The following is a 27,284-nucleotide window of genomic DNA, read 5'->3' on the forward strand; positions in this document are numbered from 1 at the left end:
TACCAAAGGATAAATGTGCTGTATTAACATGAATCCTAATGACAAATGCACTGCAGTAGTAAGCACATCAGAGATACATAGAATATTCTCGATATAGTCTGAACATAGATATAAAATAAGTTATACTGGTTTCTATCTTCCATCACAGTAGGAGTATAGCATACAAAGTGACTGGTTCAGTGGCCACAAAGCAAGCCGGGGGCAGGGAGAGCGTGAAGGAGGGCGTAGGGCACTGACAATGGTAGGGAGGTGCCAAGGCCGCCGCAGAGTCGCCGGGGCTCCTGCAGGGAACCAGACCTCAGAACCCTCACGTTCGCCTTCTGGGAGTGAGCACGAGGTTCCCCTCGAGGAGGGTCGGTGGCTGCGTTTGAACGGGATGATTCAGGCGCCAACAGCAGCCAGCAGGCCGGCCCACTCTCCGGCTGGCGCTGTCGGATTTGGGTGATTTTAGGAACATGGGCTGCGTAGCCAGACGGCACGGTTTGCTTCTGTGATGGGACAGATGGCCAGACTGACGGCCACCCAATGCCGGCTGGCCCTTCTGCCTCAGTAGCCTGCCCTGGGCGGCTGAGGTGTGCCCTGCATGCTCGGCTTGTTCTCCGGGGTTCGGTGGCAGCCAGCGATGCTGGGATCCTGCACGGGCAGGGTCTGAGGCCCTGGCTCCGAATCCTCTCTCTACCACGCGTGGCCTCTGTGGCTTTGCGAAGGTCACCTCAACTCCTCTGAGTCTCAAGCTCCTCATCGGCAAAGTGGGAGGACTGATGCTTACCTCCCGAGGGGGGACAAGCGGGATCGTTATGTGCAGTGCCCCCACAGCTCCCGGCGCACGGCGGGGCTGGACCGATGGCAGAAGGGTCCGAGCATCCAAACGTCAGGGCCGGGTGGGAGAAACACGAACCTCACAGTCTCTGTGGAACAAAGCCACTTTGGCTCTGAGTTGAGGATTTCAGGCAATTTCTTTGCCTTCTTTCCTGACAGTTTGTTCTCTTTCTCTCTGGGTCTGGGGTTCTTTGCAGTGAAGTAGGGGTAGGGTTCAAGGACTGGTCCACGCAGGCAGACAGTCTGAGCCTGGGGGGGTGGGGCACAGAGCTCAGGGCTATGTCTCTTCAGGTTCAGGACCCAGCCGAGGATGCTTCCTTCTACACCCCCTAACCCCCGCCCCCCTGTGGCAGCCCCTTCTGGCATTTCTCTCGGCCCTGGAGCCTTGCTTACCACTGGGAAGCCACTGAGGGGGACGAAGCACCGAAAACAGTACAGTGCCTATTAAGCGAGAAGCCTTTTCCATCTGCTCCGAGCCTGGGAGTCTGGAGGCGGGTGGGCTACCCGTGGGGGAGTGGACTGCCTCTGAGGGAGAAGGCAGGTCTCTGGGTGGTGGGAGAGGGGAGGGAAAGAGGCATGGAGACCTGGGCTTGACCCTGGGGTCCCGGGAGCGCTCCTGTGCTTCTATCAATGCCGAGAACCTGGCGATGTGTCCAAAGACCAGTCCAGAAGCCTGGGGGTCCCTGCCCCTCTCAGCTGCAATGCAGTTTTCAAGATCTGCGTGTGCGAGTGTGTGTGTGTGTGTGTGTGTGTGTGTGTGTGTATGTGTGTGTGTGTCCTCCTCTCCCATCTCCTCAAACCCCTGCCTGCTCTGAGCCTCCTCTGCCCCTCACTCAGCCACTTTCCTCTTGGACGGGGGCAGCAGGTGGGCGGGCAGCTCGTTGGGCAGCTCGTGCCCCTCCAGCTTGACCTTGATGAGGTGGTTGGCCAACGCGAACTCCTCGTCATCCAGCATGCCGTCCTTGTCAATGTCAGCCAGCTTCCAGATCTTGCCCAGCACGCTGTTGGGCAGCTTGGAACGCACCATCTCCTTCTTGGCGTTGGCCCCTGTGATCTTGCCGTCCACCGGCGACAGGGTGTAGAAGATCTCGTCGTACATGGGCTTGTCCCTGGCTACCACCCACTCGGCATCATCAATGCCCTCCCCGGCCCCCTCCCCGTAGCCGTGCCCAAAGGGACCGTGTAGGGTGCCCTCGAACGCTCCGCCCTTCACCATCTGGACAGGCCGCTGCGTCTCCTCCTGCCGCACCAGCACCATGAGCTGGGCGATGTCGTGGGCCAGCATGTCATCTACCACTTCCAGCAGCTTGCTTTTCAGGGGCTGGAATTTGCTAAAGTCCTGGGCCTGCAGCTGGTCCTGGGGAGAGGGAGAGAAAAGAAAGTGAGGGTAGAAGACCCCGGAAGGAGATCTTTCCCCTTGCTGGGGATGCTGCCTTCTGCAAATGCTGGAATACTCCCAGCCCTGGAGGCTAAAAAGCCGATCACAAAATAAGAAAGATGTGAGAGAGGAGGAGGAAAAAAAAGGCACTGGCTCTGGGTGGAATTTTTCCGGAGAGAACAGGTGCAGGGTCTGGGGGAGAAAAGGAAATTGAACAAATACTGGTTTGCTCCATTTATCTGGACTCCCTTTACAGCTCTGGAAAACAATCCAATTTCTCTTTTGCTAGTTTTGGCTACCGAAGGGTGGTTCCTGAATGCCCTGTCCTCTGAGACGAGCTTGTGCGTCTCTCTGCTTTATTCAGGGTTATTTCCTGAGGGCACAGCAGCTGCTCGCTTTAATGGGTGATCTCACTCGCTCCCCCAGGGACTCTCTGAGGGAGGAACATCACATTCTACCCCATTTAGGGGACGAAAGACTGAGGCAGAGGCAACAAAACACAAATCATCATAGAAGCCGTGGCTCATCTCCGAACCAGTGACTCTTGGGATGCTAATCGGAATCACCTGGAGAGAGTTTTCAACTATTGGCTTCTCCCCTGTGGGTTTGGACACAGGAGACGCAGGGAGGCATGCAGATCCTAGAAAAGCTCCCCTCCCTGCCTTCCCCTGACACCCACACCCCATGGCACAAGAAATACACTCCCCTTCGCACATCTCTGCGATTTTGAGAGGTCCCGGGTCTAGAACACCCAGCTCCTTGGCCTTTTCAGTGACAAGGTGAGAGCTTTCTGCTCCTGCCTTGGCTCTGGCCAGAGCAATCTCAGGACACTGGGCAGAGACCAGTGCACAGGGGAAGCCTCAGGGACAAGCACATCGAGTTCACTGCAGAAAAATTCAGAAAACACCCACAACTACATTTCAAGAGTGAGTGTTAGCTTGTGCATTTCTCACCTCCCTTCCAAGGCAGGGCCGCACCGGGGAGGCGAAAGGGGGCTGGAGGGGTGGGGTGTGCAGGGCAAGAGCAGATAAGCCCTTCCTCCTGCCCTCGGGGCATAACCTCCCAAGGTCCCTGGCATCTCTCCCAGCCTATCCACAGCCAGGTGTGTTTGGTGGGCTTCCAAACAGCATCCTAATGTCTTGCGGGGGCACACAGGCCCCGCCAGGACCGCCGTTTACGTGATTGATTCAGCGTCCCTAACAACGGGGCCTAAGGTGGGCAAACAGATGAGAAGGTGAAATAATTTATAATGTGAAAGGATTCCTCACATTAGAAATGGGGTGGTATGGGCCCTTTCAAATGTTATCTTCCAAAATGCTTGCAGATCGTGACACTCTTAACAGAAGGAGAGGCTAAAAGTTGTAAATATTCTAAGCCACAGCTGAGTGGCAAACCTGAATTATGTTAAAGTGATTCTGAAATCAGTAACTAGCTCCTGGGAGGTAGTTATGGGAATGAAGGGATACATGAACAAAAGCATACTTTGCACGTCTATTTTTTTTTTCTCTTTCTCTTAGCACATGGGAAACTAAAAATGCCTATTTGCACCTCTACTGACATTCTGAACCTCCGGTCTTAAACTGAGAAACAAATTGCCAAGGCCAAGATCAAAATCGGCAACAGGAGCACAAACGATGTTACTACTACGTCTGTTGCTATTCTTAAAAATTCCCTACTTCTTAGAACCCTTTTATTTTAAATAATCATAGAACCATGAGATGTTGCAACAATTGTGCGTACAGGTAGGTCCCTTGTGTTCATCACCCAGCTCCCCCCCCCCCCCCGTGGTGATGTCTTACCGAATGGGACACTGCATTTTAAGAGCATAGTCTGTCCCAGGCTCTGTGCTAAGCACCTTGCAAATATGATCTCACTGATGCTCGTAACATCTAGAAAGGTGGATGTTTCTGGAGCTTCAGACTCCAGAAGAAGAGATAGAGGCTCAGAGAGGATCCAGTTAGTATGGTGTGGTGGTTTCTTGCTTGGACTGTGGGGACAGCTCCCGGCTCTCCCACTAGCAGCCTGTGTGAACACTACTCTCAGAAAACTGCCAGCAATTAATTACAAAGGTTAATTACCTTTGTAAACCTCGGTTTGCTCATCTGTAAAAGGAGGATGAAAAGGTCTCCCTCAGAGGACTGCTCTGGGGAATAATGTGAGAAACCAGGTGTTATGGTCCCTGGCCCAAGACAGAGGTCCTCGGTGTACCCTGGAGATGGCAAGTTCCCATGCAGACTTCTGCTTCTCCGTGGCTTGTGTCCCAAATTGCTCCCAAGTGGGAGCTCTAGGGTAAATATAAGCACTTGAGAGTCTGGAGACCCCATGTCAGGTGACGTCCCATTTCACATGGCATGGTGGGGACTCCAAGCCTGTGGTGTTCGTGTCAGGGGGAGGTCCTACACTGGAGGTATCAGGCCCCAAACATCATGGATCACCCTGTCTCACTGGGAGCACTGGGGCTCCGTGTTCTCCCCACACCCAGATATGATATCTGCTGGGCCACTGGCAGTTCAGTAGGAAAGGCAGACATGGGGCCATCTCCTCGCCTTTGGACTCTGGGTCTGCTTCCATCGGGGCATCCAGGGCTGGCCTTCTCCTCGGCCAGCTCATATGACATTGTCCCTTGTCCTGGAGCCCTGGAGCCCCGGTTACCTGCATCCTCTTCAGGTTGGGAAAGTCCCCAGGCGAGATCTGGTGCTCCCGCTCGATGCGGCCATAAATCTCAGCCAGGTTGCTCACCAGCTCCTTTTTCTTATTCTCCTTTCCAAACACTGACGGCATCTCCTTCTTCAGGGAGCTGATGATGTACGCGTGAACCTGAGACATGGGGGCACAGAGAAACCTTCGGACCCATTCCTTCTCTCCAGGGGGTGGCTCTCACCCATCTCTTCCCATGAATCCCTCCTCCTGCTTCTGCTGCTTCTGCGATCGTTCCTATCTCACCCCCTCACCCTCGCTGGTCACTTCCAGGGCGGAGCTGTTTTCCTAGATCATAAGGGAAGGGTGGGATTATGGGGAGAGTAAGGTCAAGGCAGTAAGAGGGACGGTAATACTGCTGCTGGGGTTGGTGACGAGGAAGATGGCAACGACAGCTCACATTTCTGGAGCACTCTAAGGGTGCCAGGCACTGTGATGGGGGCCGCTACGTTCCTTATTTTGCTATATCCTCCCATCCTTTCATTGTAGAGCCGTGGAGACAGGCATAAAGAGACCTCGCCAGAGCTGGGATCACAGTTTGAGAACCGTGGAGGTGGGCTCCAGTCTGGCCACCTGACGCCAGGGCCTGTGACCATAACCACCACACTATCCTGCCCCCCACTGCCCGAGCGGGCACAGCTGATGTCCGTGAAGCGGGGGCTCTAGGATGGTGTCAGGCGGGCAGGCGAGAGCTCAGGGCTGTGGGTGGCGGCCCCCCGCTCTGGCAGCTGACCCTCCCGCCCCCAGCCTGCACGTCTCCGGGGGGACAGCCTCACCTTGGCCAGCCTGGCTCTCTTGATGAGGTCGTTGAGCTTGCGCAGTGCGGCATTTCGGGGCAGACTCTGAATATCTCTGAACAGGTCCTGCTCCTCGGCCTCGAAGAGTTTCCGGTTGTCGGGGATGAGGAGGGGGTGGGACCAGAAGGAGCCGATGTAGACCCGGATCACCTCCGGGGTGTTCACGATCTTGCCCAGGGACCACATGAGGGCCCCGTACACCCGCATCAGCTGCTGAGTCTCGATCTGGTCCGCCTTGTTCAGCACCACCCGCATCTTGTCCTCGTGGTTCTTGAGGGCCTTGATGACCTCGGAGAACTCATCAGAGATGTCCAGCTTGTGGGCGTCAAAGAGCAGGATGATGCGGTCCACCCGCTCGGCGAACCACTCCAGGACGGCCGCGAAGTCGTACCCTGTGGCAGAGGGACAGTCAGGAGGGGGCCCTCGGGCAGAGGCAGCCAGGCACCGTACATAGAACACGGTCTTGGGAGTCAGATCTGGGTTCCAATCCCAGCGTCTCTACTGCTCACTATTTGACCTTGAACATGTCACTCAGTGCCTCTGAGCCAGTGTTCCCTCACCCATAAACGGGCATACTAATAGCACCTAATTCATGGAATTCTAAGGACCAGACACACTCGGGGCCTAGCACATAGTTGCTGTTAACATCACTATTCCCATGTAGCCTTTTTATTCAGGCGGAGGAGTGCTCCCCATTCAGGGACCGGGCTCAGGAAAGTGCTTTGGGGCCAGGCTCCGCCCAGCAATGAAGTAGGGGCTCGGTCAGGTCACCGAGAGACTCTGGCACCGTGACTCAGCCAAGACCACCCTGCTTGTAGGGGGTAGCCGCTGGGGCACGGTAGCCAGCTCTCCAACCCCAAGTTCAGTGCCTGCTCTGGCTGGCAAGACATTGACATCACGGCCTCATGTCACCCCCACAGCACCTGTGAGATAGGCAGAGTGAGGAGTCCCACTCCCACTTTTCGGAGGAAACAGTTTCAGAGATGAGGTGACAGTCAAATAGCCACTGAGGGGCAGGACCAGGAGTGGATTGGACGGGACCACCTGGGCCCTGGGCTCCCTGCAGGCTGGAGGGCAGCAGTCTTGCACCAGCCACCTCCCTGCCTCCCCACCTCCCTGCCTGCCCTCGGCCCAGGCCCAGCCAGCAGCTCCCACAGAGTCCAGGAGGCCTGTGCCTTCCTGCTTCAGATGACCTGCAGCCTCCACCCCCTACCCTGCTCCCCTCTCCCTCTCCCTCCCTGGGGCTGGTACCTGTTCCCCTCTGTCCCTCCCTCCCAGGCCTGGCTATTTTAATCTTCCCTTCAGTACAGCCAGGTGGAGGGCTGCTCTCACCTCCCAAAGCAGACCCTCAGAGCTGTGGGCAGGAAGGGGGCCAGAGGGCTCAGAAAACAAGGACAACCTGATCCCCTTGCCCCAAGCCCCATCCTAGCAAGCGGGTCACAGCTTTGCTCCTCTGGAGTCCAGACCCAGCAAGCCTGCCCTCCTTGGTAGCTGGGGAGGGCAGCAGGGCTCATTCTCAACTCTGGCCTGACAGGACTGTGGCTGTGGCGTGCGGGCTGCTCGCAGGGCGGCCCCGAGAGCTGCTGCTTCTGCCAGAAAGTCACAGAGCAGCCACTCCTAACCGGCTGCGCGGCCGGAGCCGGGCACTTTAGTGACAAGGGGGTGGAGGCTCCGGGAGTGCACAGGGCCATGTGGCGGGAGTGGGCAGAACCGGGATCAGAGCTCATGTCTCCCCATCCCGAGTCAGGCCTCTTAGTAGCCCTCCACAGGCCAGAGAAGCTGCAGAGCAAAGAGGCTCCCCCCCCACCCCAACTCTCTCCAATGCCTGATGGCACCAGCCATGCAAAAAGGGGCTCAGCTGCAAAGGCCTGAGGGGGAGTAGGGGCAAGGCTGACCCGCCCCCAGTTCGGGGTGGGGTGGGGCAAGAGCAGCACCAGGTCAGTGCTGCTGGAAGAGGACGGCCCCCTGCCCGTTCCTGTCCCCGTGGCTGGGTGAGATGCCCCTCGGTGTTCTCAGGATGTGCTCCAAAGGGGTCACCCTGAGGAGCACTGATGGGGTAAGCCCACTCTGGCTTCTGGGCAGCCGTTGACTTGCTATGTGTTCTTGGGCAGATAGCCTTCAGTCTCTGTTCCCTGGTCTCTCTGCCTGTCAAAGCAGGGGGTTGGATTGGAAGATCTCTGAGCTTCCCTTCTCCCTGCTTCTAAGACTAGAGGTGTGAGGGTGGAGTGCACAGCAGGATGGATGTTGGGGACACACAAGGAAGCCATTGCAGGACAGGGAGATAGGAGGCTGGGGGCCTCTGTCTTCAACCCCATGGAGTGCCTGTGTGAAGTCTGCTCCTGCCTGAGGACAGCCAGACAACTTCTGGGAACTTTTTCTGGGATTTTATAAGCACAGAGACCTCCTATCCATCTTCCTGGGGTTGTGAATCCTGCACGCTCTGACCGGTGCCGTCAAACTGCAAAGTCAGTAACGCCAGGCGCCTTCTCCCCAGGTTTGGCTGTGAGGACCCTGAGGATCGAGCAGTGAGGGTGTGGGCTTCCTCTGGAGCTCAGCCTCCCACACCCAGCTGTTGAGAACCTAGCAGCCTCCAGGACGGGTCACTGTCTCTGGGACTGGGCTTATGCACATCCAGAAATGGGAGCATCTGAAAGGCACAGACTGGAGAAGGGCATGGGACTAGGTGTCTCATTTACTGTCTGTGTGGCCTTAGCAAATCTGAACCTCAGTTTTCTCAGCTGTAAAATGGGGGAAATAACACCTGACCAATGAGGGGTCAGTGGCAGAGCCCTGGCAGCAGGATCTAAGAGCGGAGGGAGGGCCTGGATCGGTCTGGAGGCTCTGCCCTAACCTCCAGGGTGACAGGCCCCCTGTCCTCAGGTGGTCTCGGGAATGGCGCTGAGACCCCCCAGTAAGAGCCCCTGAGCACCTGCAGCTGTGCAAGGGCTCAGGACATGCAAACTAGTGGCTCGAGGGACACTTAAGTCCCAAGGGCCTGAGCGGTGAAGCTAGCCTTCCCGGAACCCCTGGGCTTACGTGTAGCCAGTCTGCTGGCTCCCAGAGATCTGACCTGCAGGCATCAGGCCCAGAGACCAGGCAGCCTGCAGGATCTGAGGCTCTCCCCACTAACCCCCAGGCTCCGGAGGACTGGAAAGAAAGCATTTCTAAGTAATGCCAGGCAGGAGGAAATCAATGAGACAAACACAATAAGCAAGGCAACCACTTAATCACCCACCGGCTTCCTGCAGTCTGCAGTGTAATACAAGGGAGCTGACGGCGCATTTCTCTGTATTTACAGAACCAGCTTCCATGCGGCCTCCTAAGTGTCTGCATGCCAGGAGGTACACAGGGCACACACATCTTACAGGGCAGCGAGGGGCTGGCCAAGCTCACACGGGCAGAACTGGAACGCAGACCCTTGCCTCCTGTCCACGCTCCCTTCTTAGGCAGAGCCATGTGTGAGGCTGGAGCTCAGAGGACTGGGCATATGAAAGGTCCTCTCTTGCCCCAAAAGATCTCTTTTGAGATTTAAAGACATCTTAGCAAAAGAGAAATAAGAGTGCATCAATTTTCAAAATGTGGGACGAGTTCGGATGACAAGGGAAACAATGTCACACTGCATGCCTCCTAGAGGTAACATTGAAAGTGGCCGGACAGACACATCGCAGGCCTCTGAGGACCCCAAGGCTGCCAGCAAGCCCTTGTGACGCGTGTCAGGACTCCGCTGCCCCGCCCCGGCGCGGGATGCCCACACAGCCACATGTGGAGGGCATAGAGTCTGGGGCCCAGACGTCCCTAAGTGCGGGCCCCACTCCAGGGAGAGTCCAGGGACGGGCCAGGGACATGAGGCTGCAAGGACCAGCCCAGACCCTCCGAGGTCCCCCCAGCGGACTGCAGATGAGAGTCTGCTGCCTTCCCACTCCCTGCACTCTTCCTGGGCAGGAGATGATAATGTGCTCAGAAGCCGCTGCACTGGGAATCAGGAGACCCGAGTTCCCATTCCAGCTTTACGGCCTGGGCGTGGTTTTTACCTGCTCTGGCCCCGCTGAGCTCACCTGTACAGGAAGAGGTCCCCTTGGACGGATGGGAGCACCATGCCCAAGGGGTTGCTTTTCTAGGGTGGGGCCTGTGGGGAATTCCAGCTGAGAAGGAGCCAGGAAATGTGGTTCCCAGGTGTGAGGACGCTCAGGCTTCCGGAGCCCTCCCACTTCTGCTGCATCCTTGCTTCTTCCCAGTAATGAGCCTGGGGCTGGGCACATCCTGTCACTTCCTGGAACTGGCTCCCTGCCTGCTGCCCATCCCAGTGCATCTTCATCCAGAGACACGTGCGGGCCTGGGACCTCCTGGACTCAGGTTCCCGGATGTCCCCTGCTTCCTCTCTCCCCCTAAGACACCCTCCCCCAGGCCTGGGCAGAGAGGCCCCACCCTGAGCAAGGACCACTCTTTTGCCAGCTCTAGCCCAGAGCTGGAGGGCTCCTTCCCATGAAGGCTGAGGCCTGGGGAGCCCTCGGGAGCAGCTCACTTTCCAGCATGTGGCACCCTGGGGCCACCAGCCAGAGGTGGCTCTGTGCCGATTTGAGAAGGCTGCCCCTTTTTGCTGGGGAGATGGCACTGTGCCCGGTGTGAAGCCCAGGGGGTGGAGCGTGGGCTGGATTTCAGGCTCTACACGCCTCTCTGCCCGGTGCTCTTGCAAAGAGCGCAGTCGCCAGACTCCCCATGGGGCCCCGTCCTGTCCTGAGCTGGCTGGAGGAAAGGAAGAAGCGCCAGATCTGTGGTGCAGCCAAACCCAGAGCTCTGAGGGCCCCAGGCCAGAAGCCATACAGAGAGCGTTCGGTTCCATGCATTTGCTTGTGTGTGTGTGGGGGGGGGGTGGAGCAAGGGGGGGTGTGTGTGTAGATGAGAAGGTATACACGTGTGTAGACAGAAACTGGAACTACCAGGTCCTATGGCTGATTGTGAGCAAGAATGGGAGAGGCTCTGCACACTGGAAACTTCCCTAACATCTCAGGGTGTCTGGTGCCTTCCCACTCCCAGTCTCCTTGGAGTGCAGCAGGCGACACTGTCCTAGGCTGGCGATACGGTGCCAGAGTCCAGCTCCAGCTCTGGTTTTTATCACAGGCTGCTTTTGCCAGCAACTGCATTTATAGTATGAACTCGGGAAGGCAGAGAACAAACTGGCTTATGTAACCATTCATGGGGCCATCGCTTCTGGAAGTCAGTGAGGGGTAGGAAGGGATAGGAAGGACAGGCGAGAAAACCAAGCACCTAATTTGCCAAGGGCAGCCCCTGAGGTCCAAAGATGAAAGCAGGAGAGAAGATACAAGAATATGAAAAGAATGGAATGGGACAGGAGCTGAGGAGGGAGGGCAGCAGTCCCTGCAAACGGGGCTGCCACATACAGCTGCACAGGCTGTGCACTGTACAACCGCGAGGAAGGCCATTCACATAGATCAGCCTGGCGTTGTTTAACAGGCAGCCCTGGCTGGCAGATAATGGGGAAAGAAGGGAGCTCACTGTGATCCAGTCTCAGAGCTGATGTCTGTGTTTCCATTACGATCTGTCGACCTCACAAGGTCATGTGATGGGTATCATTATCCCTTGTTACACAAGACACAGGCTCCAGGAGAAAATGTGACCTGTTGGGACCTATCCTAGTTCGAAAATGCAGGGCTCCGAACTCACAGTCCAGTGCCCTCGGAAATCCTAGAGGCCGGAGTCCTCTCTGGACCCACCTGTCAGGCTGCACGGCCTTGCAGGATTGCCCCCCACCCCAGACCCCAGGTGGTTCAGATGGAGAAGTTGTGGCTCTCCTGAGCCTTCCTTGAGGAGACCCAGGCTGCCAGTGTGAAGCAGTAAATCTCCTTTAGGTCTAAATGCAGGGGGAGCCCAGATGAAACAGGGGCGATGGTAGGGAGGGTCTGGTAAGGAGGGAGGGAGTATTTAGGGGAACACATAGAAGCCAGAGACAGAGCTGCCCAAGCAGCTCCACAGGCTCGCCCGAGTACCGAGCTGCTCACGAAGGCCCGGAGGAGAGGGCAGGCGAGCCTCTCTTCCCAGGGCCGTGGTTCTGTGTCTCCACACCAGGTCCTCCTCAGCCCCTGCACCACCGAACAGCCCAGAGGTAGGCAGCCCGAGCCCAGGCGTCCCAGACTCTCTCCACCGATGTCCTGCCGATTACACGGTGTGTTAACACAGGCCCCTCCTGACTGGCTGCCGTCTTTCCCCCCGTCCCAGGTGTCACCTCCTCAGTGAAATGAGACGGAGGGAGAGGCCTGGCTTTCCCACCGGGCCTCAGCCCTCCTCCCTCCTGCTGTGAACGAGGCCCTGAGGCACAGGTTCTGTCTTTCCTGCAGCACAGACCAGGGTCCTGAGGCCCTGGAGTGCGCTGAGGACCTGACCACCTCTCCCGCCGTCTTCCCCGTCTACCCAATACCAGGGCTGGCTGCACCCACCCACACGGCCATGGCGGATCCCCACGGGCCGAGCTGGGTGCTGCCACTCCAGAGAGCTGCTCTCCTCAGAGAGGAAGCTGGGGCAGCTGGCTGGAGTGCTCACGGTGGCCCAGTTCTGACGCGATGGGCCTGTACCCAGGCCAGCACAGGGGGCACTTGGGCCTCCTTGGTACAGCCATGGGGGCACTGGCCTGTTGCCCGTGAGACAGTGGGCTCTCCTCCCCGGGGCCCAGGAGCCTGGGGTTCAGCAGGGGCCGGCCCATGGGGGCCATGCCCTTGGAGGAAGGGGCTTCTGGGCCCCACCACGGTGGCCCAGACAGATCTCGGCTGGCTGCAGAGCACAGGGGGCCAATGCACATGCGGGAGGGCAGCAGACAGTCCCCTAAGGCCACTGCCCAGAGAACACCTGCCAGTCCCAAGCCTTTCCTTCCCGGAGGCTGCCTTCTGAGTGCAGACTTGGCTCCAGCCCAGCTCCTAGCTCCAGTACTGGGGCGGGAGCGGCTTCTTCTGCTTTGCTTGCCAGAGACGCAGAAAGGGCAGGGAGCTCCCTGGGGCACACAGCAGGCTGTGGCAGGAGAGGCTGGGGTAGGGGGCCGGGAGCGGACTTGAGTTTTGGACAGCATCATCGAGCATTTTAGAGCTAGAAAAGACTGGTGATGGTGATGATCTGTCATTCACGTTTACTGAGCACTTGCTATGTGCCAGGCAGAGGCTTCATATCTATATTATTTTTGTTTTAATCCTCAAACAACCCTATGAGGTAGACAGAATCATTTTCCCTGATTTTACGGATGCATCGTTGAAGTAAAGATCCCTGCCGAGCTCACTAAGCTAGGACGTGGCAGAGGCAGGCTCAGCTCGCCGCAGTCGGGGCCAGCGTTCCGTCTCCTCGCTGCCGTGCCCGGGGACCTCCCCGGTGAGCAGTCGCCCCATATCTGTCTGGAGTGAACAGTTTTCTAAGTGCTGTTACGTACCCAGCTCCCTACTCTCACGCCCCAGCGCGTGCTCCCATCCTCACGTTCCTGGGCTGAAGTTGTCTGCAGGCATTTGCCCTCCCCGCAGACGGCAAGCTCCCCAGGCCAGGGACTATGGGAACTTCAGAAGCAAACCAGGGTCTGGCCCACAGTCGGGCCTCTTGGAGGATGAATAAACCCAATGAGGTAAGGCAGATGTTGACGTCTCCTTTTACAGATGAGAAGACTGAGGCCAGCTGTCTCCTGAGCAACAGTGGGCTCAAACTGTCCTCTGGCCCCCTGCTTGGATCGTCCCACACAGCACACGAGGCAGTCCCAGCTCATCGAGGTACAGCAAGGATGTGGGGGGGGGGGGTCTGTCTCATAGGCCGGAAGCAAGAGAACATACCAGAAAGAACACAGCACAGAGCCAGAGCCAATCCTAGCCGGTGCCTTGCTTACCTCGGCTGATCCTCTGCTTCTCCCCAGAGAGGATGCCCGGAGTGTCGATGACGCTGATGCTCTCCAGCACTGGGTTGGGCAGCTGGGCACACACGAACCTGCATGGGGCAAGAGCAAGCCCATGCTGTCCTCTCGTTGGCTCTCACGCACCCTCCCAAGTCCCAGGCTTGGGATGGAGGTTCAGAAGCCTGGCTGCCTTCCAAAGCAGATTCCCAGGCTCCGGGCCTGACTCAGCCCCAGCACTAGGCCCGGGACCTGTAGTTTGAGGAAGCTCCCTGGGTGATCCCAAGGCAGCCGTGGTCCTCCACTTGCGAACCCCTGCTGTCAGGGACAGCAAACCTCAATCTCTGCCCCCAAGGAGCACAGCCTGGCGGGGAGAGGAGGTGTGGGCACAGGCAACCACACGTGAGGTGAAATGGGACCAGTGCCCTGAGGGAGGTCAGGTGAAGGGCTCAGGAAATCCAAGGTAGAGAGATGGCTTCCAGGGATGGCTTCCTGGAGGAGGCGGCACGGAAGCTGGCCTTGATGAATGGCTCATGCCACCCAGGAACATTTATTTGGGCTTCCAGATGCCCTGCTATCAAGATAGTGGTCAAGCCTTGCTAAAGGAAATATTTCTAGGGTTACATCCTGAAGTCTCAAAATACAAATTGGTAAACGTAACTTAGGTCCTTCTTACTTCAAGCCTTCTCTCTTAGATGCTGTTTTTGGTGGAAGTCAAAAAGATGTCTTATTCTCTCAGGTACACTGGGCCTCCACTGCCCAGTGAGGTGGCAGCTGAGATGCCAGGGAAGTGAGGAGGCCAGGGACACACGGAAGGGGGCATCAGGGAGGGCTGCCCAGAGGAGGCTGGGGAGGGGGGGGCAGGGGACCCTCCAGCCTCCTTGCGAGGGCCTTGAGATTCGGATTTTATACTGAGGGCAGCAGAACCCTATTTATGCTGAGAACATTTTAAGCAAAAGAATGACTCAGAGAGGATGGCTGGCAGCAAGCCTGGTTCGGCTCGTCAGGTATGTGGGGGGCTTGCCACGTGCCTGGCGCTGGACTAGGTAATGGGGTGGGAAAGTCCGTGACAAAGCCCCTGTCCGATCTAGGCCCCTGGCTTCCATTATTCCTGAGGCCTAGCCTCATTCTGGTCCTTAGGCTCTATGGCCCATTCAAGCAGTCTAGGAAAACTTCCTCATTTTGCTGAAGCTGGCATGACTTGGGTTTCGGACACTTGGTGACCAGGAGGTCGGGTGCACGGGCTGGTGTCTGGGGCAGAGGCTATGGTTGAAGCTTCCCCCAGGCTGAGCTCCTGGAGTGACAAGGGCAGGGGGCTGAGGGTGGGCCCCACTGAGGGGGACACCAGGTCACAGGAGCCAAAGAGAAAGGGGACAGAGCAGCCTGGAGAGGGCCTGGCCAGGGAGGCAGGACGAGGGCCAGGTAGCTGAGAGGGAACAAGGGTCGAGAAGGACTGATGGCAAAGTAGAGGCAGGGTAAGGGAAGGGAGGGAACTGTCCACTGCCCATGATCACTGAGAGGTCACGGTGACCTTCACATGGGCAGCTGTGATGGGGAAACAGGGAGAAGTGCGGAGGTGAAGTCCAGAAACTTGGCTGTGAAGGGAAGTGAGGGGCGGGGCAGGGGCGGGAGCTGCTGTCAGAAAAAGGAGTCCCCGAGGGAGCGGTCCCTGAGCGGCTGGCCCGAAAGCACCTGTGGGGAAGGGAGGGGAAAGAGAGAACGCAGCTCTCTGCAGACGGGGGCAGGTGACCTCAGTGCATGGACAGATGAAAACCCAACTCCAGGGGCTCCACGGATCCTGGCTTCCGTTTTCTCCAGAATAGAGGCAAGGGCATGAGCTGAAGGAGGAGGAGGCAGAGGTGGTTGGAGCGCTTGTAACAGGACCCCTGGGCAGCTCGGAGATGGGAGTCGGATGTCTAGGTGTAGCCTTCCCGGGTGTGGCTGCCGTGGAGCTGGAGGCAGCTGCAAGGCGCCCCCCCCCACCCCCGGGTCCCTGTTGTCCCTCCAGCAGACACGCCCGACACCAGTCTAAACACCCGTCCGCGCAGCTCTTGTGCTCCTGGAGGAAAGCACAGGCCTCACAGTGCCCTGTGCTCTGCTCCCAGGGCTCCTGCAGCAAGCCATGTTCTTTCCTTCCTCTCTGCTTGTTGGATTCGTCTTTCTCCCCCCAGTTTTCTCTACCTGAAATGTCCCTTCCCCCGACCTTTCCAGCATCATTTCACTCATCATTGAACACCCATGTCCAACGCCACCTTTTCCACAGAGGCCTCATCAGTCCTCTTGCCAGAGAAGGATATTACTTTTACCCTATTTCACAGATGGGAACAGTGAGGCACAGAGACTTAGATAATCTGCCTAAGATCCATGGTGCTCTTTGGTAGGACTGTGACCCAGGACCACCTGATGCGTCTTTGCCTTTACTCTAAATACCTCCTATTAGAGAGAGTAGTTCCCACCATTTAGGTGCGATACGCATGCGAGCTCGTGGTGTGGGTCTGTAGCACAAGGGTGATCGGGGTCAGCCTGCATTCTGGTTACGTGGACTAGTAACGGGAATGCGGGTCAGCTTGCCACACACTCCCTGCAGCTTTCGTCACTCACACTGACCCAATGACCCTGGTGTCTGCAGGCTTACACTCGTCCCAGGGGAGGAGATGTGACCTGTCCGAGGTCACACAGTGCTCAAACTCAGGGCTCCCGCCTTCAGCCCCGGGTTCCGTCCACCTGGTAAGGACAATGTCCAGGAACAGAGAGGAACCTTCCTCTACCTCCTTCCAGTTGGAGGCAAATCCCCTCTGTAGCACAGCTGACCCGAGAACAATGAGGGGTTAGAGGCGTCCATCACCCCGTCCCAGCCTGCGCACTGGAAAATTTGTGTATAAATGGACCCACACAGTTCGCACCTGTGTTGTTCAAGCGTCAACTGGATAGACAATAGCTGGGAAAGACACAGTACAGCCCTCTCTGCTTTTATTGGAGGGAGGTGCAGATTAGGCGGATGTGATTTAACTGGTGTCCCCTACCCAGCTCCACGATCAGGAGGAATTAGCCCAGTTCCTACATCCCTGATCAGTGGTGACTCAGTTACGTTCCCAGCAAGAAAGGGGCAATCGAGAGACTCTAGGTATGGAGAAGGCAGTGAGCCTCCCAAGACCCCGTCCCTTCCTTCTCAAACTCCAAGAAGAAGAAAAGAGAACACTCAGGATGAGTGTTCCTGGAGCACGCACCTGTTCAAGAAGGCATTGCCGAAGGCGTTCAGCTTCCTGAAAGGCTTCTTAGGATCCACCACCAGGGCGTTCCCGGGGATGATCCCCTCCACCTGTCCGTGCATCACAGCGATGAAGGAGTCCGTGGTCGGCTCAGGCCCAATCCTCATGCCGGGGAAGTCCTGTTCTAGGAGGTACCTGGCGGAAGGGAGCACAGTCGTCACACAAGGGTTCTGTTCGCAGAGCAAAGCCGCGTGTCTGCCACGGGCAGGCGGTGATGCGAGTCACGGCAGAGGGGCAGGTGGACAGCAATGACATTTCACGGCAGGGACGGATTTCCACGGAGGGGGAATTGAAAGACCTTCGTGGAGGAAGTGGGATATTAGCCGAACTTCAAGTATCTAATCTGTGCTTCTTGGCCTTTATCTTTTTCTCTCCCTGAATCAGTAGTTGGGGGGCGGGGAGAAGCAGGATTTGAGCTCCGCCATAAGCACGGGGTTGAGACTGAATCCTGCACAGAGAACAGCAGACTTTACAACTGAAGGTCGCCCGCTCAAGTACTTGCACGAAGACAAGGTTAGAATGAGACCGTCCGTAGACCCTGCTGGCTTTCCGCAGGTCCAGACTTCTTTATCTGGTTATTCAGTTACTTAATATAAAATATAAAAACAGCTCCCACACCATACGGTGTGAAGGGCACACTGCGAAAAGTCTAAGAATGTTAGTCCCACCCTCTAGCGTCAGGACTAGGCTGTGGCCTGACGTGGCAGCTGCCCCTCTCTGCTCTTCTCCAGGACCGGGCAGGGACAGCCCAAGGCCACTGCTCCTCTCCAGGCCCTGTTAGAAGTCAAGAGCAAACATGGTGAGCCCGAGAATGATGCGAAGGAACGTGAAAGCCTCCTGGACCGGTTGTCCTCGCCCTGGCAGTGCATTCGAGCTTCCGTGCAGCTCCAGCAGATGGTGCCCAGGCCCCACCCCGGAGGTCCTGCCCTGCTGGCCGGGGGAGAGGGGGGAGGACTGGCCACTGGTCCTTTCTAGGAACTCCCTCGTTGATTCTAAGGGGCACCGCAGGTTGACGACCTGCTCTAGACCAGTTTTCCCATGTCACTGATAAATCCAGTGACACTCAGTCGCATTTCCACCGGCCAGACACGACACTACTCCCCAGGAGAACGTTATCTTCTTCGGGCTTCACAGCGGCCCTACAGGCAGGTACTGAGGAAACTGAGGCAGAGTAGGGTTATGTGGCTTTCTCCAAGTTAAACAGCTAGGGAACCCAAACCCCTATCAGTCTAACCCCAAATCCTTGGCTCTTCACCTGTCTTCTGCCCTGACAGCGAGCTGACCAAGGCGCCGCAGGTCAGAACAGAGCTGGGACAGGAGGCCATGCCTCCAGGGCCTGAACTCTCTGCCTGTCTTAAGCCTCCCCAGAACAGGCCTGGAGCACTGGTCCTGCTCTGCCCCACAGGCTGGTAGCTGGGGAGACCCGATGGGGTTTCTTCTGGCTCATCGACATCCTGCTTGTGCTTAAGGAAGTGTTCTGAGCCATTTGTTTACTCTGAGGCACAGGGCGGTTGAAATGGGGTTGCTATGGGCTCCCTCCCCAAGGAGCCAGCGGAGGGGCTGCCGCCCAGGAGGTCACCCCTGGCCACACTGGAGGGTTTTCAGTTGCCTTGGGAGGCCCTCATCTTCCTCCAGGACAGCCCAATAACCCAGGTGTGAGGGCAGGATTTTCTCCCATCAGAGGATCAGTTTGAAATCTGGCACTTGGGTTGTGATGAGAATAAATGACAGCAGGTTCGCACTTGGACAGCATGTCTGGCTTTCTCAAACACATCTTCAGGGCCTCAGTGTAGAGGCAGGGAATCTCAGCAGCCTGGGGCCAGAAACCTGCTTCTCTAACCATGAGGAATACGCCCTTCAGAAGGTACGTACGCTCTGCGAACCTCACCACCGTCCTCCATGACCTGGGAGATTATAGTTCTGATTTATTAAGTACCAGTCATGTGCCAGGCGCTGTTCTGGACTTTCCATGGATTATCTCGTTTCCTCTTCATATCTCGGATGTGAGCGCTATGATCCTTCTCATCGAATGGGCCTAATAAGAAAACCCACCTCGAAGGGCGTTCTGAGCGTGCCATCCATTACAGACCTTAAGCCCTTAAGCCAGTACCGGCACCGAGATTACCGTCATTGTAAAAAAGGATATGCGGTCAGTGAACAGCAGAGCTGGGATTTGAACTGTGGCACTTGGACTGGAGAATTCACGCTCCTCACCACTACATTCACTGTCTCCTTTCCTGCCTTAGGTCCTTTGACCAGGAAACGGGAGGGGGCTGAGCCCCACAGGAGACCAGAAGGAGGAGTGGGACAGGAAGGCCACAGAGGAGCACGGTTTGGCAGGAGGCTGGCCGGGGGGCCAGGCCTTGGGGGAAAGTTAGGTTTCGGTGCCCACAAACCCAGGAATGGGCTCATCCCCATAAACACCCACCGTGGGGTTCAAAGCTCAGTCTCCGTGAGGGGGATGCGGCCCACAGAAGTGGTTGCTATGGGTGACCAGAGCAGGTCCAGCCCCACTGGCTCGCCAAGGCCCTTCTTGGAACGTGAAGCTGCCTCATGAGATCACGGCTGTGCCGGGGAACCCCATGCATTCTTGCCTGGGATGGGGGCACCTGTCCCACGTGTGCTTGGATATAAGCCTTGGCAGGGCCCTCCTGGCAGAGCATGTGGCAAGTGTGAATTCTGAGCCTGGAGCAGGGTGCTGGATGTCATCAAAGGCCTCGGGGACAGCTGACATACAGACGGGTGGAAAGAAACAGGCCTGAGGCAGCCTCAAGAATGCCCAGCCTGCAGAAGGCCAAACGCAGTGACGAAGTATCTTCCTGCCACGGGCGCCTCAGATCCCAGCCGCGGGAGTGACGCGGCGTACCAGCCAATGAACAAAGGGTGACTCTTCCCAGCATAACAGGGGCCACTTTCCAGGATGTTCTGGAGCCGCAGCCTCAGGTGGCCAAGCAAGGGCCTGGCGGCTGGGTCTGCTGTCCTGCCCTCTCGGCTAAACCCACATGACCCCCAATTTGCTGACCACACATGGGTCTGGAGAAACACAGAATCCAGCGAAGCCACCAGCGGGTCCGGGGACACAGCCGGGCTGGGCAGAGAACCCAGGGCTTGGTTAATTCTCAGGGACATTTGGGTATGGCTTACAGCACTGAGTGCCCCCTTAACAAAGCCACCACTGTGTCCAGAAAGGAAAAAGCTATTGAGGAATCTCATGGCTGCTTCTCTATGGGGAGTGATACAGATCGCCTCTGTTGCCAGGCAAAAACATTCCCACAGCAGTGTAAAAAAAGAAAAGTTAATTCAAGCCTGGGTGGGAAACGGCGGAGATGGGGACACACAAGACTACAGAGGGATGGGCAGGCTGAGCACCCGCTGTGTGGCAGGTGTCGTTCCGGGACCTTTCCCCGAATTCCTCCACCGCGTCAGTCCCAGAAGCGCCATGGGACGGCGGCGTTTCTCCATGCTGCCGTTGAGCAAACTGAGACAGGTTGCCCAACTCTGGGGCCAGAGAACAATATTTAGAGGGCCTAAGAGTGGAAAAGATTTTGGTATGCCCCTCTGCCCCCTGGCCATCCAATGCAATTTAATAAATACTACAACATAATATAGGTGTAAGGAAGTCCCACGCAATTCTGATGTTTCCGTGAGGACAATTTTTCTTCATATCTTTTAAAGCAAATTGTTTTCTAACACTTTCCTCATTTTTTTGTGTGTCCTGCTTGGCTGGCAATCTAGGCATGTGGCCTGCTTTACTGGTGACCTAAGCACCCAGGGTAAAGGCGTGGAGCCAAGAACGTTAACCCGGTCTGCCTCCGAAGAATCCACGTCCGCCACAGCGGGGCTGGACCGCAGGCCGGGCTCGTGGGTTGCGTTCTCTAGACCCTAAAGGCACGGCTCGCTCTCTGCTCTTACAGGTATTTGCGTTGTACACCTGTACCTTGGGTCTCTCCAAGCATTGGGTTCTTAGTTTTGAAACAGGGTCAAAACAATAATACTGGGGCGTCTGGGTGGTTCAGTCGGTTGAGCGTCCGACTCTTGATTTCGGCTCAGGTCGTCATCTCAGGGTCTTGGGATGGACCCAGCATTGAGCTCCCCGCTCAGTGGGGAGTCTGCTTGAGATTCCCTCCCCCTCTCCCTCTGCCCCTTCCCCTGTGTGCACGTGCTCTCTCTCTCTCTCTCTCAAATAATATCTTAAAAAACAAAATAATACTTGCTCTGTTGGGTAATACTTACCTCAGGAGGTTTTAGGGACCCTGGAAAGCACCCTATAATCACAAAGTGAGATAGGACATGGGAGACCCTCGATGGCCACGCTGAGAGTTGAATCAGTTCTGTAGGCAACGGAGCAGCCACCACTGTCCCTGGCACCAGCAGCCTCCGCCACGGGACAAAGTGACCTCAGCACGGAGGAGGCCGGCAGCCAGGCTGTCAAGCCGCCCGCTAGCCTCCCTTTCCTGCACTCACCCTTCTACAGGCCGGCCTGCCCAGTCCACGACCCACCCAGCACCGCGCACAGTCCCCTTCCCACTCCTCTTCCAGCCCTTGGAGGTAGAGGCAAGATCCTCCTCACCTCCCTCACATCTCTCTGTTCCCTCCCCCCAACTGTGGGCGGAGCTGGACAAGGGCTTCCCCCACTCGCCTGAGGGCCAGCTTCTAAGCCTCTGCTTAGAGAATCAGCTAGAAAGACGAGAGTGAATGATAAAGCCCCAAGGCCAGTGCCTGCAGCATAACTGGGGCTACACTGGTTCTTTCCCTTCCTAATCCGGAGACACACCCCACAAAGTGGTTGTTGCTCGTGTCTGGTCAGTGATGGGGAGGCTGGGGTTTGGACAGGCTAGGCCTTCCTGACAAGGTCTCTTGGCCATAGCGTAGAGCCTAGATTCTGCTAAGCCAGCCTGAGTTCTTTCCATGGCCTTACCTCACTGTCAATGGGAATGGGATGCAGGCCCTTCTCCAGAGGTTCCCTCCTGCCAGTAAATGCTTCCCCTGAGGACCTCCGCACACCTGACGTTCAAGGCAGATCTGAGGCCACACCTGAGGCAGGCAGACTCATTCCTCTGGCCTAGGGCCGTCCGCTCCCTTGAGTAACACTCGGGCCTTGTAAGAGGTGGGCAGAGTCCCACCCACTCCCACTTAGGGACCAGCAGACCACAGCCCTGACGGGAGAAGGGTGTCCGCTGACCACAGCGGGAGGACAGGAGTGAGGTGTTGCAGGGACTGTGGCTGGCAGGACAGACCCTGCAGAGGTCAGTGGGTGTTCCTGGAAAGGTGGCCCCTTTCCCTAGTCCTTCGGCTTTCTGGATGATCATCTTCCGTGTGGTAGAGATGCTGTAAAGCCAGGGGCCAGGCCTTGGCAGTGGGGACGCTGGGGTTGTGAGGAGAGACGGCACAATCCAGCCAAATGCCGAGTCACCTTTGTGGGAGGACACAAAGAGCTCCCTGAAGAAGTGGGGGCAGTCCACAGGGCCCGCTGAGGAGCCCCCCACCTCAGCCCTGCAGCCCCACCACGCGCTCATACTTTAGGGTCCGAGTCCCATTGTAGCAGGGCCTCAGGTTCTCACGACCAGCCCGGATCTCTCTGTGGAGGCCCTGGCAGCTTCGCTGTGGCAGCCTCAGGCCCCACACTCCGTCCCCTGGTCCTCTACTTGACCTCTGCTGTGGCCCAGCCAGGCCTCCCTCCCAGCCCACCAGAGCGCTGGGGCCTGTCTCAGCCCCCGGGGCAGCCCACGATGTGCCTTGGCGACCAGGGGCCAAGCGTGCAAGGGAACAGGGGGCTGGAGGCAGCAGGGGGTGGAGGCTGCGGGCCAGTGAGAGGAAGAGTGAAGGGAGGCACACAGCAGAGGCTGGAGGAAGGCTGCCAGGGCCAGAGGGACACAGAGCTACTGTATCCAAAGAGGCAGCCTGTGTGGAGGGAGCAGCCCCCAGGCCAATTTATTGTTTATTTTATTACTCTGGGTTGCCAGGCCTTAGGCCAGGGAAGTTATTTCAGGCAGTGATCATAGCACATTAATTAGTTATTAGAAGAATGTACTTTACTGCATGTTCTTCCTGAGACGAGACACGGACGCCGTGGCAAGCACACATAACTGAAAGTGGATGGGCACTCAGGAGGCAAAGGGCCAAGGGCCAGGAAACGAAGAGGCAAGTCTTTGTTTCCGAGGGAAACGTCTGCACAGGTTCGGGTCAGGGACGGAGTTGGGAATCACTGCGCTCGAAGCAAGCAGCAGGGGCAGCGAGGGCGGGAGGCACCCTGGGCTACCCCAAGGGGGGCCTGCTTCGCTCTGGGGAAGGGGTGTTGTATCAACTTACCCTCTTGCAGAGCAACTCAGAAATAGGATTCTTGACACCAAAATAAAAAAGTAGAAAAAATTTAAAAAGACAACAAAACGGTACAACCTTTGGCCTAGTGATTCCACTTCTGGGAATCTCTGAGAAAACAGTCCAACATGTGGAAAAATATCATGCAGAGAGGTATTCAGAGGGACTCTACAATGGCACAAAATTAGAGACGGCCTAGAGCATTTGAAAGAGGCGGACTGGTTAATGAGTAATCGTATACACACAGGGTGAAGTATCATGCAGCTCTTAAGAATAATGCCGACAGTTTTAAAGTTACATAAAAAATGCTCCTTCTCTAAGTGAAATAAATTAGCATACAGAATTACATTATGGCACGATCTCACTTGTGTTACAAAATAGCTAAAAATAATGGAAAGATAAATGTATATAAATCATATACAAAAAATATAAATCTCTCTCTCTCTCTATATATATATGTATACATGATATTTAAAATGGTTTCCCCCGAGTCGTGGGCTTATGGGTGATTTTATTTTCTTCTTCCTCAAATTCATTCTTGTCTACATTTTCCAGTGGGGGAAAAATAGCTGTTTAGTGGGTTTCATGAAAAGGAGGAAAAGACGTAATTTGGTTTTGGAGGGCTTCCCCGCGCTCGGACCCCTCCTACCCTGCTGGTAGACTCTCCCTCGCGGCGGATGGCTTTTGATGCAGGAGCTAAATTCAGTTACTACGGGAGTGGGGAGGGAGAACTCTTGTACTCGGAGAATAAGAAAGCGAGGGATCTGCCTCTCCCTGCCTTCCTGTCTCCCACAGATAAGCAATAATCTATGGCAACTCGACTCTGCCACTCTCTTAGACCCAGTTACCCGCCAGCATGACTCAGGCAGAGCCAGGAAAGCTTCTCAGGCAAGAGGTACTTCAATCTGTCTGCCGCTCCAGGATCCTGCCCCCAGGAGACACTCGCCTTTCCCCATCTTCCCTCCCATTCTGTAAACATCTCCTGGGAGGCTCCAGTAGCCTCGACCCCAGGCGAGGCCCCCAGGGAGCTAAGGCACGGTTGTTAAGTTCTGGTGCTACCGGAAGGAGAAGCTCCACGTAATTTCCTTGGAGTTATAACCCGGTGTGTCCAGAGGGCTAGGGAGGCCCGCGTAAGGGCACGAGCCATCTGTGAATGGCCTGCACTTCCCGTGGGGCACAAACCAGGCCGGGTGGAGGACAGGGATTACAAAGGAGACCTTGTACAGAACCTAGGGAGCAACGGGTGCTGAATGAACTAAGGGAAATGGATTCGATCAGGGGTTCTCGCTCTGAGATTCTATATGAATTTGTGCATTTTTGTGTATATGGACGTGCATTTTTCTAAAGATAGGGCCACAGCGTTTGTCAGATTTTCGAAGGATATATTATTAACCTTTTAAAAAGTTAAGAAAGCAATGGATTAGATCCATTGCTAAGAGCCCTTGTCATTCTATCAACATAAGGTATCCAAAGCCAGTAGCTCCCCACTCCCCAGCCCAGGTACCTAACTTCTTTAGAAATCACTCAGCCCCTCAAAGCTGCTGAACCCAAGGCTGTCCACCCCACAAAGGCAAAGCCCATCTGGTGTTCCGTTTAGACAGCGTGGTGCAGCCCTGCTCCCAGAAGGCTTGGGTACAAGCTTAGACTTGGAGAAAATTAGTATCTAGAAAATTAGTGACCAGACTGTTAACTTTTCTGCTCTCCTTGCGGAACAAGCGCAGTGCTTTGCATGTGGCAGGTGCCCAGCTCGTCAATATTTGACTGGAATGGAAATGAGATTTGATTTGAAGGGAAACAAGAGCACCCTGCTTTGAGAACTTCTGCAGGAGATGAGCACCACTGATTTTGGAGGCCACTGCCCCCGTTGCCACACTACAGAAGTCTGACTGAACAGAGGGCCACAAAGCACCTGCAGAGGCTTGGCAATGGCTATAAATGAGGCCAGAGGAAACCGCCTGGCCTTGAGGGTCGTGTGGACTGAGGACCGGAGAGAGGCCTGTCCCGGAAAGACAGGAAAGACGGTCATCACTCTGGAGGACAGTGTACGGACTTCTCTGGACAAGCTGACTCCCTGAGGATCCCTCCGGCCCTAGGATTCTGTAATTCAAGGGAATAGATGACTCACCGTCAGAGCAATACGGGCATTTAGCCAAGGATCTCCGCCCATGCATCTCAGCATCCCAGGTGGGCCTCTTACTCAGTTACGGGGCTTGGGGCAGTCACTGAACCCCTCTACACCTCAGTCATCTCACCTGCCAGGTCAAGGGGCTGGATGAGACAATCTGCCCATGTCCCCTCCACCTCTGAAAGACTAGTTAATGTTATTACGGCGCCATTAAGATCAAACAAGGGAAAAGAAAAAAAGCATTCTGCTTCTGACACTGCTTCTGTCCAGTCTCCAAGAGATCTATGTAGGAGCTCTGCTCAGAGAAGGAAACTGATAAAAAGAAGGACACCTGCCACCACACCAGCAGGGGCTACAGAGTCCCCAGCCCGCCTGGTCAGCTGCAATTGCCAAGCCCCCACGTGAATGGCTGAGCCCTTTAAAAGGCAAGGGAGGTGGTCCTGGCCATGAAGGGCTTGCCCCTAAAACGTGAGAATGTGAGGCATCCCCAACCAGCATAAGGTGCTCTTGTGACCAGGAGCTTTCTCACTGTACTTCCTGGGCCTCAGTTTCATCATCCATAAAATGGGTAGAATACGGATGGCTCTGAACTTTCACACTTCAAACCGACCTCTGGAGCCAAGAGCCAGCAGCGAGGCACTAGGTAGGAAGGGGTGGGGGACCAGCAGTGAAATGGTGGGGCAAGCTTTGGACACACAAACACCAGAATGTCTTCAGCGCCCTCCACGGAAGTCTTCCCGTTTGTCCCCAGGCAGGAGGGGCCACCGGGAGTGAACGGAGGCCCTACGCCCTGGGCGGGGGTTGGGCTGCTGGAGCCCCGGGATCGGCTCACCTGATGAAGGTGGTCTTCCCAGTGGAGTACTGGCCCACCAGCAGGACCATGGGCTTGTTGTCGAAATCGGCATCCTCCAGGGCGGGCGAGTGAAACTCGTGGAAGCGGTAATGCTCTTCCAGGGGCAGCAGCTTGGTCTTGTAGAGTTTCTTGAGCCCCTCGCTCACCGTCTGGAAGACCTCGGGGTCCTTCCGCCGGCGGTCGTCGGAACCCAGCCAGCTGAACATCGCGGCCGCCGCTCGCCTCCCGCGCGCAGCCCCGCGTTCGGCGCCCTCAGCTCCCGGGGGGGAAGGGGCCCCGCAGGGCCGGCCGGCCGCTCCGAGCCGCGCCGCCGCCTCACCCGAGCGCCGGGCTCGGCCGCACCATGGCTGGGCGCGCGGCGCCGGGGTCCCAGGGGCGGCGGGAACGCGCCCTGCCCGAGCTCCTGGGGCCCAGCCCAGCGCGCGCCGCAAGCAGCGACCAAGGCGGGGTGGGGAGCAGAAATAATCTACGCCGGGCAGAAGGGCTGCGATCTCGGAAATTAAAGTCAAACCTGCAATGAAACCTCCAGATGCCGGGGTGCGATGCCGGGTCCCCGACCTGGCCCCCGACCTCTCCTGCCCTGGCCCGGGTGCCGCGAGGGGATGCTGCGGCTCGGCTCCTGCGCGGCGGGCCGGCTCCGGAGAGGAGGCGGCGTCGCCGTGCCCGCGGACAGCTCAGCACCCGCAGCCGCAGCCCGCAGCCCCAAGTGCCGGTTTAAATGCCAGCCGTGCAGGAAGCGGGCTCGCGGAGGAAGTCCCCGAGTACTGGCAAGGCCGGCCCGGCCCGTCGGTCCCGGCGCCGAGAAGCTGAGCAGGGCGCCGCCATGTGTGTGGGCAGGCGCTCCGCTGGGGACCCGCGACCGCAGCCTGGGAAGGGAGGGATGCTGAGTCCTGTGGGAACGCTCGGGTATTTCAGCTCCGGCCTCTGGAGGTTTGATTTGGGAACAGCGCCCTCGCAGGGACAGTTGTGAAGACAACTGAGCTGACCCGCTCCACCATCTTCCCGCTTTTAAATAGCCTTTCCTTTAGTTACTGAGGCCAAGTCCTCAGGTACGCTCAGACAGGTACGCTAGCATCTTGGAGACATTTTCCTTGGGGTATGGAAAGAAGAGTCCAATATCAGGTTACACGAAATGACCACAACTGTCGCTACCAAAAC

General features: G+C 56.7%; 1 protein-coding gene across 2 annotated transcripts; it reads right to left on the reverse strand.

Annotated features, from left to right (window-relative positions):
• On the reverse strand, positions 1-26,799 carry EHD3 (EH domain containing 3). 2 transcript variants are annotated; one of them, XM_045809131.2, is made up of 6 exons: positions 26,106-26,799; positions 16,789-16,965; positions 13,559-13,656; positions 5,671-6,083; positions 4,850-5,014; positions 1-2,176 (listed from the first exon to the last, which is right to left on the reverse strand). In XM_045809131.2, the coding sequence occupies exons 1-6, from the start codon at positions 26,330-26,332 to the stop codon at positions 1,649-1,651; spliced, it is 1,608 nt and encodes a 535-aa protein (XP_045665087.1). In that variant the 5' UTR covers positions 26,333-26,799; the 3' UTR covers positions 1-1,648. The 2 variants fall into 2 exon arrangements, with proteins under 2 accessions (XP_045665087.1, XP_045665086.1); XM_045809130.2 differs by having other exon boundaries at positions 23,140-26,174.
• Between the last annotated feature and the right edge of the window lie 485 nt (positions 26,800-27,284).

This window comes from Ursus americanus, chromosome 7, assembly GCF_024610735.1.
Source record: "Ursus americanus isolate L20-20 chromosome 7, mUrsAme1.1.p, whole genome shotgun sequence".
NCBI lineage: Eukaryota > Metazoa > Chordata > Mammalia > Carnivora > Ursidae > Ursus > Ursus americanus.

Bases quoted from the DNA above. Each gene is read 5' to 3' on its own strand.
- EHD3 (XM_045809130.2), bottom strand. From the start codon at position 23,408: ATGATACTTCACCCTGTGTGTATACGATTACTCATTAACCAGTCCGCC. The intron at 16,966-23,139 runs GTAAGTTGATAC...CCCTTCCGCCAG, and splicing joins CTGAGTTGCTCTGCAAGAGG to GTACCTCCTAGAACAGGACT. The intron at 6,084-13,558 runs GTAAGCAAGGCA...CCTCTGCCACAG, and splicing joins GAAGCAGAGGATCAGCCGAG to GGTACGACTTCGCGGCCGTC.